We start from the raw sequence: 20939 nt of genomic DNA, 5'->3' as shown, positions 1-20939 counted from the left end.
AACATTTATTTCAGGAAGACATGCAAAGCTCACTTTTAACATATCAATCATTGCTTGGCCTTAGATTATATTCAGTATGAGGTAATAAATGGTGTAAATGTAAACAATTTTTATTAAAGTAGAATTATGGGGTCAAATAAAGATCGTCCAGACTTTTGTATCTATTTTCAACATCTTCAATATGAGAAGATATGAAGTGTGCTGAATGTCCATTGTCTGGGAATACTGCATTTGGCAGAATCATAAACCAAAGTCACGATTTTATTCAATTTCACTGTGCAATAGGTAAAGAAATGTTGTGTGCAACATTGTCATGACAACAAAATGTGTTTACCATGTTAATTATAGGAGAGCATGGGGCTAGTTGTCACAATCTCTATTTTTCACAGGAACTAAGGTTTCTAAAGTCCAATTACACAAATGTGTGTTTCCCTAGATGTTCTGCATGTTGGATTTGTGAATTCTATCCACCAAGACACATTTCCACTTTCATCATATTTTTAGAATTGCTGTTTGGTTACACGTGAACACAATAAAATCACACTGACACACATTCTGACATTCAAGAGTCACTATATAACAACGGTCAATTTGAACTGAAAGGTTGAAACTGGTGTTTTCACGACAGAAGCATTGTTCATAAATGTCAAGTCGAGGCAAGTTGTCACATGCTTAACATTTATTCAAATTATTAATTATGATTTCTGTTTGCCAAAACAATGGTTTGATATTTCTGTTTGTTGACCTTACTTCTGTTTTAAAGGGGTCAGGGGTTTTTAAAGGGGTTTGGCCCAGTCTCTTTCTTATTGCTGAATCATGAACACTGACCTTAATTGAGGCAAGTGAGGCCTGCAGTTCTTTAGATGTTGTTCTGGGTTATTGTATGACCTCCTGGATGAGTCGTTGTTGCACTCTTGGAGTAATTTTGGGAGGCCGGCCACTCCTGGGAAGGTTCACCACTGTTCCAAGTTTTCTCCATTTGTGGATAATGGCTCTGAACACTGGTTCACTGGAGTCCCAAAGCTTTAGAAGTGGCTTTATAACCCTATACAGACTGATACATGTCAACTATTTTGTTTCTCATCTGTTCTTGAATTTCTTTAGATCGCGTCATGATGTGTTGTCCTTTGAGCATGCTTCACTTTGTTAGAGAGGTTTTATTTAAGTGATTTCTTGATTCAACAGTTGTGGCAGTAATCAGGCCTAGGTGTGGCTAGTGAAATTTAACTCAGCTTTCTAAAATAATGTGCTTAATCACAGTTCTTCCATGATTTAACAGGAGGGGGCAATTCATTTTTTTCACGTAGGGCCAGGTAGGTTTGGACAGTTTTTTCCCCTTAATAAATAAAATAATAATTTAAAAACTGAATTTTGTGTTTACTTGCATTATCTTTGTGTAATATTACAATTCGTTTGATGATCTGACACTTTTAAGTGTGACAGATATGCAAAAAAAAACTAAAAAATGGAAGGGGGCAAAAACCTTTTCACAGCACTGTATTAATGTCTTATTACTGAAATGCAAGTATATAAATTATTTTTTGAAGCTTTAAAGACATTCCTGCTTTTGTGTAAGTCACTACAACGCACACCTATAGTCTACTGTGTATTTGTGTTTTTACAAGTAAGCATAAACGTTGATTGCGTGCAGTATAATATTGGCTGCATTATTCTTTTTAATTAGCAGGGGCTGTTAAGGACCCAGACGGGCACTACAGGACAATAATGAATTCAGCCCCTGTTAATCAGAATCCAGGAGTAACATCACAGTTCGCTCAAGTGTCTGCCAGCTTAGCAAAATTTAATTAGAAGAGCCATAAATCTTATGCCGGCTGATACGTGTTGGGAGGTGGCGAGGAAAAACGCTCCCTTCACAAACCTTCCACTGCTTTTCCAGTTAAGCAAACATTTCTCAGGATTGGCTTCGTTTTTGTCGGTGTGTCACGTAACGGCAGTTTTTCAAGTTAAAATGTCAGTGTTTAATTTTTGAAGCGGCGTTTGCGGCATGTTGATGACACTGAGCATGGCGTGTGGATGACAGATTATCAAACGCAGTCAGCGGCGCCGCACCGTTCAACAGCATCAGACAACTCAAAGGAAGTGCAGTTTGAAGGGAGCCGCCGCAGCCAGAGGTGGCGAGACAGGAACAGGCTGACAGGAAGATATTTTTGCCTCCTAATTACTCACACTTAACTGTTGTGCTTATGATCATGTACTTTGACTTACAGTCAGCAAGTTCACCCATCTAGACTAAAAAACATTATGATTCCCATGAAGATAGCAACTGACAACTATGTAATTGCTTAGGTTTGCACTTCAAACTAAGACTATTAAATCAGTTCTTTATTTTTTAAATTTTTCTTTCAGTAGTTAGATTACTCCTTAAAACTAGTTACAAGTGTTTTGCTTTATTCATTGCTCTCACCTTCCCACCATAATTGACTTGTCGTTATAGTGTTGTTGTATGTCGCAATTTAGCCCATATATCACAGTATGGTTCTTGACATTTGTTTGCATGTTTATTTCTTGATCACAGTGAAGCCATTATTGAGATGGGTATGCACATATAAACATTTAAGAATGAGGTGGCACTCGTCCTTCATGCAACACATTAACCTCTGTAAGAAATATATATATATATAAAAAAAATAAAAAAAAAAAATAACTTATATATATATATATATATATATATATATATATATATATATATGGACCAATATTAGACATTGTTATGCTTATAGTGGTCTGTCCAAATTTGATTTCAATGAAATGTTCGCCAGAAAAACACTGCATTTCTAAATGGAAATACATCAACACAGAAAATAAACTTTTGCATGTCCAAAAATGAAGCTGTCAGTGTGAATTAAACTAATTCCATTCTAAAAATATTAATGTGAGCATACTGTACGTGTCTCTCAAATCTGTCATGAGATTTGTGCAACAAAATACAGAGTGAGGTTTTGATTTGAATCAAGTCCAAACATGTTGTCAGTCCAATTTTTTTTCTCTCTCTTTTGTACAGTGAATTGTTGAGTATGTAGTATAGTGCACTACCTGTCGATGCTGCTACAGCGCCACTTGTGGCAGCACTGAGAATGCAATGTTCATTCTTCATGTGTTGTTTTGTGGTTGCATGCATTACAGTAACAAGATGAAGAGTTTTATTCACTAGTATGTGCATGACTATATGTATGTTTTCCACAAGTGCACACACGTCCATATATGTGCGCAGCTGCATATTTCCAAACTAAAGGATTCAATTAATGCATGCAAAAGCACACGTTCACATGCATGAATCTACAAAACATATGTCAAACACACACAGACACAAGCTAAAAAGCAGCACATGCATTCTGGAAACTGACTGGAATCTAGCCATTTAATGCTTTAGATTTATATACATTGAGTTTAATTAAGTGCAAACAAACACACATATGCCATCCATGAGCGCACGGCACATTCCAGAGGAAAATGAAACGTAGGATGGATGTGTTTGTGTCAGTGTCACGGAGTTTAAATACATTAGCGTGCATTTGTACGTGTCAATGAGCAGAATTGTGTTTGCAAGCATTTCCAGTAAAAGAAATACAGATGGGAATAAAATGTGCTAATTGTTTCTGTTGTCCAGACGGCGTTATTATTAAAATCCACCAGGATTTCAGGCTGACTGAAATACTTCTTTCGCTAGTTTGACTGGCTTTTTAAATCTACCCGGACCAGGTATAATTGCACCGGACTTTGTGCTGTATTAGGTCGGACTCTTCCATAAGCCCGCTGAAGAACAATGTGATTTAAACATCATGTAAGTTAATTCGCTCTTTGTGTTCTCCAATCCAATTAAGCATGCAGCGTCGCGATAATGAGGGATTTCGAGCTGCCTTGTGCATTACATGCAACATTCAAATTAAATTCAAACTGACACTTCCAATAAAAGGAGAGGATGACGGACAAGCAGGAGTAATTGGTTTTCTGGGACAATGAAAATGAAAAGAGGGATAGAGAGGGAGAGCGAGAGAGAGAGAGAAACAGAGTAATGTTTTTGCCAACAAATCACAGCGAACAAAAGACGTCAAGATGTGAAGTTAAAATGCAGAGATTTGTAAACACTATTGAGACATACGGAAAATCATTTGCTTTTAAATAAAGAGGGGGAATTATTCTCAAAGCTCTCAAAGTCTGCTGTTTATGCTCCTCTATAGAGCGCAGCCGACGGATTCCGGAAGTAAAAATCACATTCATTATTTTCCATAGAGGAACAGATTTTTAACGATACCATATAAACCTTTCAAGAGAGACCTGCCATGAGATCACTGATGATATATGATCCTGTAGCAAATGTGATTTCAACTTTGCTTGTGTTTAATAACCAAATTCCTAGTGACTAACCAGTGTCTATTCTGCTCACCAAGGCTGCATTTATTTGATTCAAAATACAGTAAAAACAGTAAAATTGCAAAATATTTTTAAAAACTTAAAATAGCCGTTTCTATGCGAATCTATGTTAAACTGTAATGTATTTCTGTGATGCGCAGCTGTATTTTCAGCATCATTACTCCAGTCTTCAGTGTCACATGATCTTCAGAAATCAGTATAATATGCTGCTGCTCAAGAAACATTTCTGATTATCATCAATGTTGAAAACAGTTGTGCCGCCCAATATTTTTGTGGAAACCATGATGCGTTTTATTTTTCAGGATTCACAGATGAACAGCATTTATTTGAAAGAGAAATCTTTTGTAACATTATAAATGTCTTTACTGTCACTTTTGATCAATTTAATGCATCAATGATGAAAAGTCACTAATGCTTACAACACACTGCAATCGCTAACACGAACGAACAATACTTTTACAGCATGTATTAATCACGGTTCACGATAATTTCCACATATTTTTAACATTTCAAGTTGCATAAATTGATATCGGTTAATATGTTATGAACAAACATTAATTAACAATGAAGAACAATATTATATTTATCAATCAACTTCGATGAATACATGCTGTAAAAGTGTTGTTAGTTCATAATACCAAACGCATCAATAAATGCTTCTGTAAAGTGTAATCAAGATGTCAATCTAAGGAGAAAACACTCTCTATTGAGCTGCATTCTACTGTTAAATATCGTGCAGTTTCACGCCCTGCAAAACGCCAGCGCTTTGTTGTTCTCGTTCTTGTACCTTTGAGTGGTACTTTGCTTCCTCTTCCTGGGCGGAGCTTGAGGGGGAGGGCGTGGCTGACTGACTTCCTGACGATGACGGGGAACCGTGTGTAAAGGAGCCTTGGCCAATCTGAGAGCTGAGCTGGGACAGGGCGCTCATGGGGTGGGGCAGTATCCGGGCAGATGGGTTTAGCATGGGGCTGTGGTGGGCGCGGGGGTAATGACCGCCCACTTGCCCTGCAAACACCGGCATCTAGGGTGAGAGAAGAAGACCAGACTTTACTAGGAGGAATTTTGAAATGAAATAACCAATTGAGGCCAATCTACAAAGACACTAGCTTCTTAAGATGATTAATGAAGTCGGAGAGGTCTGGGCCGAGCGACTCTCGGTAAACATTACCGTAACGGATGTGATCTTAGTGAGAGCTTGTAATAGCGCTAATTAACCTCTCCAGACTTGCTAATAGATTAAATTTAAAATGAAAGAGCAAGAAAAATGCATGACGTTCACAAACGCACAGCTTTTTGTTAATGCAGATGAATTAGCCTGGAATCTACAGGACATCCTACTATGCGTCAGTACAAAAGCAGACCTGAAACAAAGGCTTTCCTCATTTAGACATTTCAGATCTCCAATACTCAACAGCCCCTCCACAAGCAGCCCAAACACAACCTCCAGCCTCAAATCACATTTCAGCAACACCATTAGTTCAGTTTTCAAATGCAGCGAAGTAGCTTTAATGTTGGAGAGAGAGGGAGAGAGAATCCATTAATTTTCCATTTTCCGTGGAGTTGCTCTTTAAGGGCTTTCACAAACCAAGAAGCATTGAAAAACCAATTAATCAAACATGAATGGCCTATCATAGCGACGGCAACCCCATTTCCATAGCAACCGCTGCCGGCCAAGAGCATCACCCTGTTCTTTAATCTGGGCGCCTAACACACAAATGACAAGAGAGAGAGAGAGAAAGAGAGAGAGAGAGAGAGAGACGGCCGGCAAAGCCAACGGGCTCATTGAGTGAATTTTCATATTACGGACGAATTCTGTGATTGGAACCTTTGTTGGCACAAAAAAAAAAGGTACGACTCCACGAAAACCACCAATCAATCACAGTCTATTCTCTCTCTCTCTCTCGCTCTCTCTCTCGCTCGCTCGCTCGTTGAATAATTTATGCTATTTGTTTCCAAACCATCATTGCAGCGCCGTCGTCCCGTTTGAACTTCTGAATATCATTTCAGTACTGTTGACTGGAATTACTGGACCGTTTCTTGCTGAGAAAAGGATGTGCAAAAACCAGAATACAGTGAATAAATGCACACATTAATGGTGTTTTCTTCAATAGGGACGTGCCAAGTACTCTACTCCAGATACATAAGATGAAGTCAGCCATTGCTACATTAGTTAATTTGCTATGGTTTCTCTCAAATCAGGAAATATTCTCAAAGTAAGCATCTGTGACTTTTGTATTTTAATATTTCTCCATGCTTCATTTCCATCGCCGCTCTTCAAAAAGCAGCTTGCATACACGTCTTTTGAGTTTTGTTTATGCACTGTAGAAGTTGTAAATAAAATTAAGATTACTGGAGTATGTTTTATAAGAAAATATCTTATACATTTTCAGTCATGTGCAACAATGCTTTGTAATTATTTGTGAAATTTACTGGCAATTTATGAACAAAAACATGTTTCTACACCAATTTTTAATAAAATAATCAAAATAATATATATATATCAATATAAAGCGATTTTAGTTCAGTTTATTGGTAACACTTTACAATAAGGCTTCATTCGGTCAAATTAGTTAAAGACATTAATAAGCATGAAAAATACTTCTAAATCTGTATAAAAAAACATTGGTGTAGAAACAAGTTTCACTCAAAAATGGCCAATTTCAGAATTAATTACTAAAGAAATGGCAAGTTACACATTTAATTAAACATGAACATTTGAAGACTGAAATAATATTTTCTTGTAAAGCGTACTCCAATAATCTCTGTTTTATTTACAACTTTGAAAACTAATTTTTTTTTTTACAGTGAAATGGCAATTTTTTACATTTACTAACAGATCAAAATCAAAAGCTGCACCTGTTAATATTATTTAATGCCAGGCGAATGCTAACAAATGCATTTTTATGATCTACAGTAGTGTCACTAAATACTGAAACAAATATTTTGCTCATTGTTAGTTGCATTAATGCACTAACTAATATTAACTAACGGGACCTTACCGTAAAGTGTTCTGAGGAGACTTTATTTCTTCAGCTCTCCATCACTGCATTATATGTTTGGATCATTTCAATCTCAACTTACTAAGACATATTATTGGAGATATAGAGTGACCACTGATATTTATATAATTTCATGTCAGTATCTGCTGAACTGTTATAAAGATCTCATTGATTTACATCACAAGCATCAGAATATCATCATATAAATATCAGCATTTGCACCAAATTGCATATTTGTGCTCAGTTTGAGTCTCTGAATGAGCCATAAAAGTCTGATGCATAAAATATGACACAAAACAATGATGCAAACTTTTTTATATTCTGTCTAAAGGTTCAATAAACTGTTATAACATTTCTAAAAATTAGACTGTTATTTCATATGTCAAGCTTGACAGGGTTAAGCTTGTTTCTTCTCTTGTTTTAACCATAAAATGTTAAATTTCTCTGGCAGAAGGACATAATTTTACTTCTCAAGTAAATGCATTGTGTTTTAATGACGCTGAAATGTTTATACTGGAAAACGAGACAAAATACTGATTAAGAAAATGATTTTTTTTTGCTGTGGAAAGCGTTTAAGACACGTTCCACATACAAACTGCTCTGTTCATTTAGCAGAGACTCTCTGTTAGGAAACTTCATTTCCTGTTCCTCTGTTGTGTCTCGAGCTCTTTGTACTCGCTGTTCATCGAGTACAACCGCCATCCAATTATAAGCTTCACACCGAGCGTGTGCGATATCGCAACACTATTGTGTGTGGTTCTCAGCGTCCTCCTCCTCCAGTGTGCGACTGGACGAATGCTTTACTGCAAAACCAGAGGAAAGACACGATTGCAATGAATCTGAGGTCACATTCATTAAATACGCCATACAGTAGATCATCTAATGTACAGTCTCTTTCTGGACATGTCACGTGTCTTTCAGTGATTGAGATTGTGGTCTGTGGAAAACACAAGTTGTAGGGTGTTTTGCATGAATTATAATGCGTTATCAGTATAACCCGTGTGACATGTATTGCTGCTACAAGAAAGATTGTACCCAAATTATCATATACTGTATGTAGCTTCATGTGACAATTGTTCGGGCTACAGCATAATTCAGTTACATTAGTTTCTGTAAAAGTACGGCTGCGTTTCAGAACAGCCACTTCTGCAGTATGTAGCATGTGGGACCAGAATGTGAATTTTCTGCATGCGCTTGAACTACAGAATGAATAGCATACAACCAGAGCACACTGTATACTGTTTCCCACAATGCAATGTGCTCATCTTGAGCTTGCATTTCTAGTGAAGACAAATGAATCGTAAGTAATATCTGCTGTGATTTTTGACAGCTATGTTTATATCGAACTAAATTGGATTAGAAATGCACATGCAAAAATGCAAAATGCGTGATTTATTTCCAAAAAACGTGCATAATGATGTTTGTCAAAATCTACTGTTTAAAATGTTTCACTTATTATTTACCACCCCCCCCCTCCAAAAAACCTTGTGCACTACAGTTATTTAAAACTAAAATTACTAAAAATTGTTTTTATTATTCATATAAATCTGCAATAAAAATAAATAATCAAATATTAGATGAAAAACCTCAACTTAAAAAAGCTTAAAAACACAAAAAAACTCAAACTTAAAAATAAAAATACAGTATAAAAGTTGAAGTTCTAAACTTACTAAAACTAAAATACAAATAAGTTATATATAACCATTATAAAATAAAATAAAATGATAACAGCACATAACAAAATTACTAGAACTAAAACTGAAATAAAAATAAGTTAAACAGAAACATTAAAATAATAAAAATGATAAAAACATAACAAAATTACTAAAACTAAAATAAAAATAAGTTAAACAGAAATTTAACAAAATAATAAAAATGACAAAATCACTTAAACTTACTGCAATGCATAAGAAAATATGAACATGAACATTTAAATATAAAAGCTAATTTAACATATTAATAAATAATAAAATATATGATTAATAAATAATAATAATAACAACAAAATAACAGCATGTAAATAATACTGGCACACTGCACAGTAAATAGTGCACTAGTATTGCATTCTGTACACAGCCAGTGATATAGAGAGAATCTAGGCCATCAGTGCTCAGTTGGTGGGTCACAAACCCTAAAATGGGTCACAGGTCTGATTGGTCAGATAGAGAGAAAAATGCATTTTGCAAAAATTATAAAACGCAACTAATCATATGTGACCCTGGACCACACAACCATCTGAAAGCTGAATACATAAATGAAAATGTATTTTATGTATACTATTTGAAAATCTGGAATCTGAGGCTGCAAAAAAATCTAAATATTGAGAAAATCAACTTTAAAGTTGTTCAAATGAAGTTCTTAGCAATGCATATTACTAATCAAACATTAAGTTTTGATATATTTACGGTAGGAAATTTACAAAATATCTTCATGGAACATGATCTTTACTTAATATCCTAATGATTTTTGTCATAAAAGAAAAATCTTGAAAAATTTTGACCCATACAATGTATGTTGGCTATTTCTACAAATATACCCCAGCGACTTAACACTGCTTTTGGGTCACATATAATCCATGCATAGTTGAAAAAAAAAAAAGATACGTTTTTTTTTTTTTAAATGGTGGGAAAACACTTTCCAAGCTGTTGATGTCAAAGGTCATGTGTGCAGGTGCAACTCGCACAAATGTACCTGTCGAATTAGACAGATGTCAACGTGGACAGGTTGCGCGACATGACCTCATCCTCAAAAACCATGAGCAAAAGGTCAAACTAAATAATATAATGCAAGCCGTGCAATTCATAATGACATGAATGCATTTGACCGCGTGACGTTGGGAGCTTTTTGCTGTTGAGTCCTGAAGCACAAGCGCTGCTCTAGGCATGATGGGAAGGCGCTCTCTCTCGCCTGTGGCTCTGACTGGAGACATCTTGTTGGGAGTGATGGCTCACTCCACGCAGGTTCACAGTTGCTATTGTAAAATCACAGAGCGGTTAATTGAAACAAATGACTATAATAATAGAACATTATCCCGGCAGGCTCGCGGCCGTGGCAGCTTTAATTAGACTGATCTCTCGCGCTCCAGCCGTAAACACGGGGGAATCTCATCGAGCTCTGCCCTCGCCGCGACTCTTGTTCTCCTCGAGGGCAGAACATGAAACCTCCGTCTTCCTCCATCGCTCCGGCTCTGCCCGCGGGGGTCATTTATAACAACGCTCCCTGAGCTAATAAGAGCGCCGATTTATAAATCAAGCGCTGCTTAAATCTGTAAGCAAACGCAAGCTGTCGTCCCCGAAGACGTGCGAGTTTCATCTCCTCGACGCTTACAAAGCGCCGCTCTTTGAACTCTGGGCTGAACTAAACCTCAGCGCACCACATCACACGGATGATCACAGATCAGCCGCTTTTCCACGCGGCGTCATTCATCAAGCAAGTGTCTCAAACTGAGCTCAGATTTAACAAGATCTGCAGAACAAAGCCTCAAATGTTTCTCATCAGAGCTGCTATTCACTATCGTTTTATTGGATTATTATTTAACTGCTCACCAAGGCTGTATTTATTTGATTAAAAATACAGTAAAATCCATTAAATTGTGAAATATTATTACAATTTAAAATAGCTGTTATCTATGTGAATCTCTGTTAAAATGTAATTGATTGCTGTGATGCGCAGCTGAATTTTCAGCATCATTACTCCAGTCTTCAGTGTCACGTGATCTTCAGAAACATTTCTGATTATTATCAATGTTGAACTGTGATATATTTTATTTTTCATGATTCACAGATGAACAGAAAGTTAAAAAAACAGCATTTATTTGATATAGAAATCTTTTGTGACATTATAAATGTCTTTAATGTCACTTTTGAGCAAAAAAATAAAAAAATACTTTAAAAATAATATACATTTATATTCATTTTTATTACTATACAACTAATAATTGTGTTTATTTTATTTTTGTAACTTATTAATTATATATATATAAATATATATATAATTTTAGTTCATTTTCTAGAAAAGAGAGACATTCTTATTTTCCTCTGCAGTGTGTTAGTTTTGACTGCTGACAGTCAGACAGATGAGATGATTGCACTGCCATGTTGTTTTTTTCTGTAATCTTCCAGATGTCAAGATCTGCGGTAGAAACATCTCTGAATGGAGCGCAGCAGAAAAACCATAAAAATCCCATTTAGATTTCATGGGGTCTTAATGTTAGTAACATGCATGGGAGGAGGAGACAGCAGGCAACAGTTGAAATAATTTGATTGGACCTTTATTTCATGACTGGGACAGTTTTATTGCATTATATTCCAATTCAATTAACTGGGATGTAAATCTGAGGCGAGCGGCGAGAGACGGAGAGAGAGAAGGCAGAGTCTTTCTACATGTTTGTTACGACACGCATGCAGACGTGTTCATCTGAAGCCGACAGATCAGTGTGGGCCAAAACAGCTCGTTCACTTTCATGCGTTTAATAAGCTTCCGCAACAATACGGTTTCACTCAAACGTCTTTAAAATGTGAGCGAGACGAGAGGAAAACAAACAAGACCAACAAGCTGACAAACAAAAGCTTTAGCAGAGACGCTTTGTTGCGTGTTATATTCACATGGGTTGTGTGTGTGTGTGCGCGCGTGTGTGTGTGTGCGCGTGTGTGTGTGTGAGAGTGTGTGTGTGTGTGTGAGTGTGTGTGTGTGTGCACGTGTGTGTGTGTGTGGGGTGTGTGTGTGTGAGTGTGAGAGTGTGTGTGAGTGTGAGTGTGTGTGTGTGTGTGTGTGCACGTGTGTGTGTGTGTGGGGTGTGTTCTGATGCTCTTCTGTCGTCTGTGTCGAGCAGCACCATGGAGCTCGCCAGGACCTGCGTCGGCACGCCGTACTATCTGTCTCCAGAGATCTGCGAGAACAGACCATACAACAACAAAACGTAGTGCTTCTGCTCTTCCTCTGACTGCTGCGCGACTCTTTCTCAGATCACAAACAAGTCTTGCATTAACATTCCCATGAAGTTATGAAAACGTTATTTCTGAATGTTTTTAAACGTTTTGAGAAGGTTTCTTCTCGGTTATGTGAACGTTAGAGAAACATTTCATTCTATCATTCTGAAAACATTATGAGAATGTTGTGTTGTGATCACTGATGAACGTAACTGAACACAGCTCTGAAAACATACAAATAACATCATAAAGACGTTCGGAGAGCATTTTTCTAAGAATGTTTCCTCTCAACATTACAAGAATGCATCAGATATCAATAATGTTATAAGAACGTTCCATAAACATTATTTTAAGGATGTTTTGTCCTAACATTTATCTCAGCGGGACACAGCACAGCCTCCGTCTCACCGCAGTTACACAGATGATATTTTGCGATACAGCATTGGGTTTATTTTACAATGAACATGATCTGAACAAGAAAGTCCGGCATTCTGATCTTAGACATTATTTTGAGGCATTATGTATCATATCTAGAGGATAAATAGCACAACCGTGATCTTCTTTTGGTCAAAATCCAAAGCAGCATCACATGCATGTTGTTATTGTTAAATTAAACTAAATGATTACAAATCTAAATAAAATGAACTTAACTAAAATTTAAATATTAGATCAGTTGAAGTTGAACTTATTTTATGAAATAAAAATTTATAAAAAATGAATTAAAATAAAATAAAAAGTGAAAAAATATACTAAAAAATGATATGAACAGTAATAAATATAATTAATATGAATTAAATTTATAATTAATATTATTAAAATAACATTATTATTAATAATATATATATATATATCACACTCACAGAAATAAATTATATTTTAAATTATATTAAAACAGAAATCCAATATTAGAAATTGAAATAATATCTCACAGAATTACAGTTTTTTTAAATGCAGCCTTGAGGAGCAGAAGAAACTCCATAAAACATAAAAAATCTTACTGATCCCAAATGTTCGAACGGCAGTGTATATGTGTATATATTGTATTTTAAATATTCACATATTTATATTTATTAATAAATTGAATAATAATAACAATAATAAATGACAAATAACACATTTCTAAAACACACAAAAAAGACTAAATAAAATGACAAAAGCACATAACAATCACTAAAATAAAAATTTAAGTTAATAAATATCATAAAAGTAAATACCATAAAAGTATATAAATAATAATAGATTGATAAATTAACATCAGTAGAAATTATTAATCTCTTTTTTGATCATTTGATCAGACTGTTAAAACTTTTTTGTAATTATGTTTAAATTAAATTTACATTTTAAAATAGATAACAACACCGATTTTAACATCAAAATTATATTTGTACAAATATTTTAATGACTTTAATGTAATTAAAAAATAACAATATTTTGTTACAATTTTTTTTATACATTTTTTTGATAGCTGAAGGTCATGTGCCAACTTTGTAGCACACTGCTTGAAATGTTTATCAAGAAATAATTCTTACCGTTATTATTTTTTTTAAATAGTATGTAGTATGCAGTGCTTACATCGCAGTGTGCAGTAAACTAGCATTCCATTCTGAACACGACCAACAAGACTTGATGCAGCGGCCTAAAACAACAAATTAAAAACACTGTGCAAAGGCCCCTCAGCAGACAGCTGCCTACTTAGACAGCAGACAGCAAGGAGCTCACTAGGTTTGTGAAGAGAGCGTATATATTTCCCAGGCTCGTCTCCTTCCCTCCTTGTTTCGGCGAGCGGAGTTTGACATGACAGCTCTGAAATGGCTTTGGAAGAAGAGAGACGGCCGAATCAACACATGGAACAGACAGAAAGACAGAACATTTCTACTACATCTAATGAGAAACGAAGCCTGCAGTCACACACACACACACACACACACACACACACACACACACACCCGCAGCGGGGTGTCGCAGCAACAATTAGATTCATTTAAGGATGATTAGTAAGTGTGTTAACTCTTCACACATGCTCGGCACGTGTTGGTGACAGCGGAGCGGCTTTTTTTCATAATCCAAACCCATGCTAGCTCAAATCCATCTGCACTGTGCTTTATGCTTTATATATCTGTGCTGGAGACACCGGTGAGACTTTCACATGTAAAAGAGTCATGAACAACTGACTGATGACAAACTAACCTAACTATGCCACATTACAGCTCTTTCATATCTCAAATGCTTCTGACAGCAATGCGATTAAACTGAAAGCAAATTGAGACTTTTATGTGTTTTCTTTAGAGTTTCAAATTTGCCTGTAATCATAAGTGATCTGACCTCCACATCCAGATTAATTGTATTGATCTATGCTTATAGTATATGACAAATATTGACTCGTTTGAGTCTCTTTTTACTTATTATTTTAGGAGAAGCAAGCAAATAAAACATTCAGAATCAGGATTATTATAGCTAACTAAAACTACCATTAAACCATTTAAAAAATAATAATAAACACAATTTAAAAAAATTAAAAACGTTTGTTACTTGAAATAAAATTAACTGAAATAAAGTAAAATTTGAAAAAAAAGACTTGTTTTATTTCATTTAAGAACTACTGCTCTGTTTGTCTCTTTTTATTTATTTTTATTTTATTATAGTTAAAATATCATCATTATAGTTAACTGAAATTATTACATTATTATTTTAGTTAACAAAAAACACTTATTACTTGAAAAAAACATAACAAAATTACAAAATTATTAACTAAAATTAAAATGAAATTCTAATCAAAAACTACATCAAAAACCTCAAAAGACTTTTGATACTAAAAATATAATATAATATATAAAAGTTTTATTTAAAACAATAAAAGAAAAAAAAAGAAAAAAAATCACAGAACAACAAAATCACGGAAACAAACTGAAAATGTATTAAAAATAAAACTTAAAAGAAAAAATAATTCAAAATATTAATAAAAACTATAATAGTATAGTATAAAAGTCAATAAAGTCTCGACTGAGAGCAACAGATGTCAGATTTGACTTCAACAGAACAAATGATCTGACCTCTTTTTATCTCTCCTTATTTTAGGAGAACGATTTGAGACAAAGTTACAGAACGAAGAACTCCATGAAGCCTCTGGATCTGTGAAAGAGCATCGTCTGAGCAATATTCCTGCAGTTTCTCACCGTCAGCGGATGTGTGTCCAGATACATGCGGCGTGATTTCATGCTTTGATAAGATATAGAAGCCCGTGACAAAATGAGATACATAAAGCAGGCCTTTATCTGCCGCTGTTGTTTGTGCTGTATCAGACAGACACCTCCGTGCATCTCCTCCTGTTTCCCTCTCGATAAGGACATTATGGATATACCATAGATATGCTGACTTCAAATCAAATCACTTTGTTTCCAAGCAACAACTGATGTCCTTCCCAATAGTGCTGCTCTTTTCCCAGCAAACAATGAGACGACAATGACTAAACAAGAAGCAAACAATAACACTGACAACGCATAAAACTCGCCCAGAATTACTCATATGTCACATCTTTTGGAGTTTGGCAATTCATTTTGCCTATTTAAATGTGACTTTATATACACTCTCAGAAAAAAAGGTACAAAAGTTGTCACTCGGGCGGGACATTTACAAAAGTTACTGAAATGTACCGTTTAGGTATGAATATGTCCACTTTAGGTACAAACATGTACCTAAAATGCAGGCTTTAGGGGTAAATGAGGTACAAATGTGTACCTTTTTGAAAGGATACTGTGCCAGTGACAGCTTTTGTACCTTTTTTTCTGAGAGTATATTATTAAATGCTCTGCAAAATGTGGTGTAAAAGATGATACACCAGAAATGCAACTTATAATTTTATAGTATGATTTAAATGTGATCTTATACTATATATGATTGAATGCTCGGCAAAATATGATGTAAAAGATGCTAGTGCAATTTACACAATAAGAATGTATAATATAAAGTAAAATTATAAACTATATATATATATATATATAGCATAGAGAGAGAAAGAGAAACATAACATTACACATAATTACATGTAATTATATATATATATATATATATATATATATAGCATACATAATGAGGGAGAAACATATAACATTATACATAATTACAAATATAAATAATATATAACTCTCTCTCTCTCTCTCTCTCTCTCTATGTGTGTCTGTGTGTTGTGAAAATGAGAAAGTATATGCATATAAATGTGAAATAAATGTGTGCACCATAACCTAAAGCCTCATATTTCCAGCGGAACGTGATTGGAAAACGCAAAGGAACTAAATTAAATCTGTAAATGATGCCTTGATTAGCACAATCCAAAGCCTAATGGACTTTATTAGAGAGAAGAGATAAGTTCTCATCTGGAAACACACACACACACACACACACACACACCTTGTCTTTTTTTTCCTGCCTTTTCTTCCTCTATTTTTTGCTATAATGAAATTGGAAAATAACTTCTATTTCTTTAAAACATTTCTTAATATACAAGCCTGCTCTCATATCATATTGCGCAGAAGGAAATAAGGCACCTTCTCCCAAGAGATAATAAAAGAATTGAATTTTTCCTTATCGGCCCGGTCATCTATTTTTCCACGGAATGCTATTACTTGCTGCCTGCGGTTGCTAGGCAACAGGAAATATTAATAGGGGCTTTTATTAGGCAGGCTTTCACAGTGCAGCACTAAAAAGAAGAAGTGGAAAACATGAATGTGTTACATAAATCTTTAGCGCTCTCGCAGCTTTTGCGCAAGTCTATGTTTCCCTCTTGATTTATCGCGCCTTCCCCTCATTTATGGGAAATAGCGGTGTGAAATAAGAAAATGGTACATTACCCTGAAGGACTATCTGAAAATAAATAATCGCAAAGGTGAAAAGAAAGCTGTTTAAAAACCAGGGGGGTTTTGTTCTCCTTCTCTCGCTCTCTCTTTCTCTCTCTCTCTCTCAGATTTCGCAGGGCCTATTGAACAGCCCAATGTTTTCCCCGTTTTCTCCGGATCCATCAATCATCGGTGTAATATTCCTTGCAGGAAATGCATTCTATTACGCTCTTTGAACTGCGATGCAGGGAAAGAAAATAAAAGATATTAATAGTTCCATAAAGCATTTCCGCTACAAATGTAAACCCCGAGTTGTGCCGTGATGCTAATATCTTTTGCTTTATATTGATTAATCGCACATCGTTCCGTCCGCTTTTTTGGGAGGAAAAATTCATTCCTCCGTCTCTGTCTCAAAGCCGACAGATGCCATTTCGGTGGGCATTTTATTTTCAAATCTTGGGTGGAATTCAACAAAAATACATTTGATTAAAGCCGCTCGAAGGCCGGGCAGCCACAAATAGCCTGAGAGTTTGGGCAGGCCGTCATCTTCGGGCTATTTCTGGTCGAGTCCCGACCGCAGGCCGGTTCATTCAGGCGGTGATGAATCTAGCAGTCTAAGTACAGGCTGGAAAACCATTACTACATTCACAGGCCTCCAGAAAAAACTTTGAGAGCTTGAGTGAAATTCCTGCTGGTTTGCATTTATTTACATTCATGCATTTGGCAGATTCTTCTAATCCAAAGCATGCATGCATTTTGATGAATTCATGCATTCCAATGCATTTCTAAATGCAATATTGCATGCACGCTTAACATTAACGAATAAACACATTCCAGTTTACATTCATGGAGTAAACAAAAAGCACTAAAACTTTAAACTACACACTACATTATTCTGTATTATACAACATAAATAAAACGCTCAACAAAATACTTGTACTCAAGGACAAATGCTTGTTGCTGTAAATCTATGCTACTGCAAATTATCCTTCTGCTAATGACATGATATTTTTTTACTCACTTGATTGCCCTTGAAATTTCATTGAAATGTGACATTTCATTAATGAAGCATGTTGCATTCAAAATCCACATCTGCTAAACTGCTCAATTCATCAGATGAGCATACATTTTTAACTTTGATATCCAGGTTAGCTTATAGAGCTCGCTGTGAAGCCGTTTCTTCCTCATTAGATATTTGTTCAGTACAGTAAAGTGGGCAGGTTAAATTAATATCATAAACGCTATCACATCACAGATATTAGATATCAAATGCTGCAAGATGCTATGATGGACGGCGAACATCAAGAGAGATCATGTTCATACAGAAATATCTGATCATTTCTTCTGGACAAACTGTCCATCTGTTGACTGATGGGCACAAAATTATATTACAAGAAAATGTTTTACAAGAAAATACTATTTCAGTTTTTATACTTCAAAACGGAATGTTTATTTCAATATGTTACTTGCCGATTCTTTATAGGCATGCAATTTCTCAGCAAAAATGCTTTAAAATAAATATTTTCCGTATAGCTTTGCAAACATCTTTCTAAAAAAGGTAATTTATTTGTCAAGAATACCATTTATTTGATTTATCAACATGTATTTATGAATCCTAGCATTAAAAAACAAAGCAGTTTAGACTTTCCCCACAGAACAACAACCTGAAATTGAACCAATCCTAGTCAGCAAGGATAACTTGATGCAATTAGTGATCCTTTTTTGCTTTTATTGTACTGAAAGTTCTGTGTTCTGTTCTGTTCTGCTCTGTGTATTGATATAACACTTTACTTAAAGCCTTAATGTATAATGCATTATGAAAGTATTCAAAATGTACATTGTAATGCATTATACAGTACCTGTTCATAAAAATGCATTATACTATTTGAAGATTTGTTTGTCATTTGTTTTTTAATGCATTATACTTTCTAAAGGTGTTACAATGTATTATAATGTATTATAACTGTGTTTACAATGATTCATAAGATCATAAGGTGCATTACAAGGCAAAATTAATGCATTAAAACTACTTTTAGCAATATGAATTATACATAAAGCATTATGTATACAGGCTTTAAACAAAATGTTACCAAAAAATCTAAGCGAAACTGCATTAACAACCAAATTTCTGACAAATTTCTAAAAGAAAATTTACATTGTCCAATGCCATAGCCTGCTTTAGAAAAACATAATGAATCATTCACAATAACACCAGAAACTGAATTAATAAAGTAAATATAGTAAGTTTTGATTACTTTAATGTTCAGAAACTAGTAGTACTCTGGTTATGTCACATATCTTCAACTTTGTTTGCTTATCAAGTCTTAAATGAACCTGCATTACCAGTAAAGACTGCTGGTCTAGATATTTATACTTCAACAGAAGCACAAACGCAGTTATGGTGATGGAAGTTGTATCCATACAGCAGTGCTCCATCTAAATTGTTTGATATACTTTAAAAAGCTCTTAGTACTGATGACATTCCATTCAAAGCAGTTTTCCTTTTATCCCAGTGCTGTGTTCATTCACTCAACCTCTTTTTACCCCTCCTGTCCTCCTCGTCGTTGCTCTATCACTCTTTCTGCCCCTCCAGCCCATCTCTCTCCATCTCTTTTCTCTGACAGTCTCTCTCGCTCTGCACCGCTCTAATGAAAAAAGATCGCTCCAGCTCGATCTACTCAAGACGGAAGATGAAACCTAATGGCTTTTCTTCTCTTCTCTTCTGAAGACGGAATATATGCACTGACCCCCTGATGGCAGAGATTCATTTCATCAGCAAAACCTTCTGTTCGGAAAACCTCGGACAGAACCGCAAATACACGTCTACTAAACAACACCACAACAGGACTAACCAAAACGGACCAGTGCTGTTTGCTTTGAATTTTGCGTTTATAAACACACTACATGGATGGGTTTTTGGCAAACATAAGTGATTTCAAATGTACATAAATGTTATTTCACTGTATTCAAATTGGTCAGACAAACAAACAGTCCTGTCAATGTTGCAGATGTCAAACAGAACAGAACAGAAGAGACTAAACAAAAATCACAATAAGAAAACAAAACAAAACAAAATAAAAAAACTAAACAAAACAGAACAAATAACTGGACACAAAACACAAAACAAAAAACAAAACCGAACACACAACCAAACCAAACCAATCCAAAAACAAAACAAAGCAAAAAAACAAAATCGAACACAAAACAAAAAAACATAACAGAATAGACCACAAAACAGAACACAGAACAGAACACAAAAACAACAGAACAGAAAACAAAACCAAAATAGAACAGAACAGAACAAATACACGTCTACTAAACAACACCACAACAGGACTAACCAAAACGGACCAGTGCTGTTTGCTTTGAATTTTGCGTATATAAACACACTACATGGATGGGTTTTTGGCAAACATAAGTGATTTCAAATGTACATAAATGTTATTTCACTGTATTCAAATTGGTCAGACAAACAAACAGTCCTGTCAATGTTACAGATGTCAAACAGAACAGAACAGAAGAGACTAAACAAAAATCACAATAAGAAAACAAAACAAAACAAAATAAAAAAACAAAACAAAACAGAACAAATAACTGGACACAAAACACAAAACAAAAAACAAAACCGAACACACAACCAAACCAAACCAATCCAAAAACAAAACAAAGCAAAAAAACAAAATCGAACACAAAACAAAAAAACATAACAGAATAGACCACAAAACAGAACACAGAACAGAACACAAAAACAACAGAACAGAAAACAAAACCAAAATAGAACAGAACAGAAC

General features: G+C 35.1%; 1 protein-coding gene across 1 annotated transcript in view; it reads right to left on the bottom strand.

Annotated features, from left to right (window-relative positions):
• LOC107553899 (TOX high mobility group box family member 2-like) overlaps positions 1-20939 on the bottom strand; it is a 114236-nt gene that overhangs the window by 18695 nt on the left and 74602 nt on the right. Inside the window, exon 6 of the mRNA XM_016236249.1 lies at positions 5180-5413. Within this exon, the coding sequence (XP_016091735.1) occupies positions 5180-5413 (234 nt within the window). The remainder of the gene's footprint in view (positions 1-5179; positions 5414-20939) is intronic.

The sequence above is a fragment of the Sinocyclocheilus grahami genome, unplaced genomic scaffold (genome assembly GCF_001515645.1).
Source record: "Sinocyclocheilus grahami isolate Dianchi unplaced genomic scaffold, SAMN03320097.WGS_v1.1 scaffold485.1, whole genome shotgun sequence".
In the NCBI taxonomy this organism is placed as follows: Eukaryota; Metazoa; Chordata; class Actinopteri; order Cypriniformes; family Cyprinidae; genus Sinocyclocheilus; species Sinocyclocheilus grahami.
This window is presented reverse-complemented; position numbering and strand designations above follow the sequence as displayed.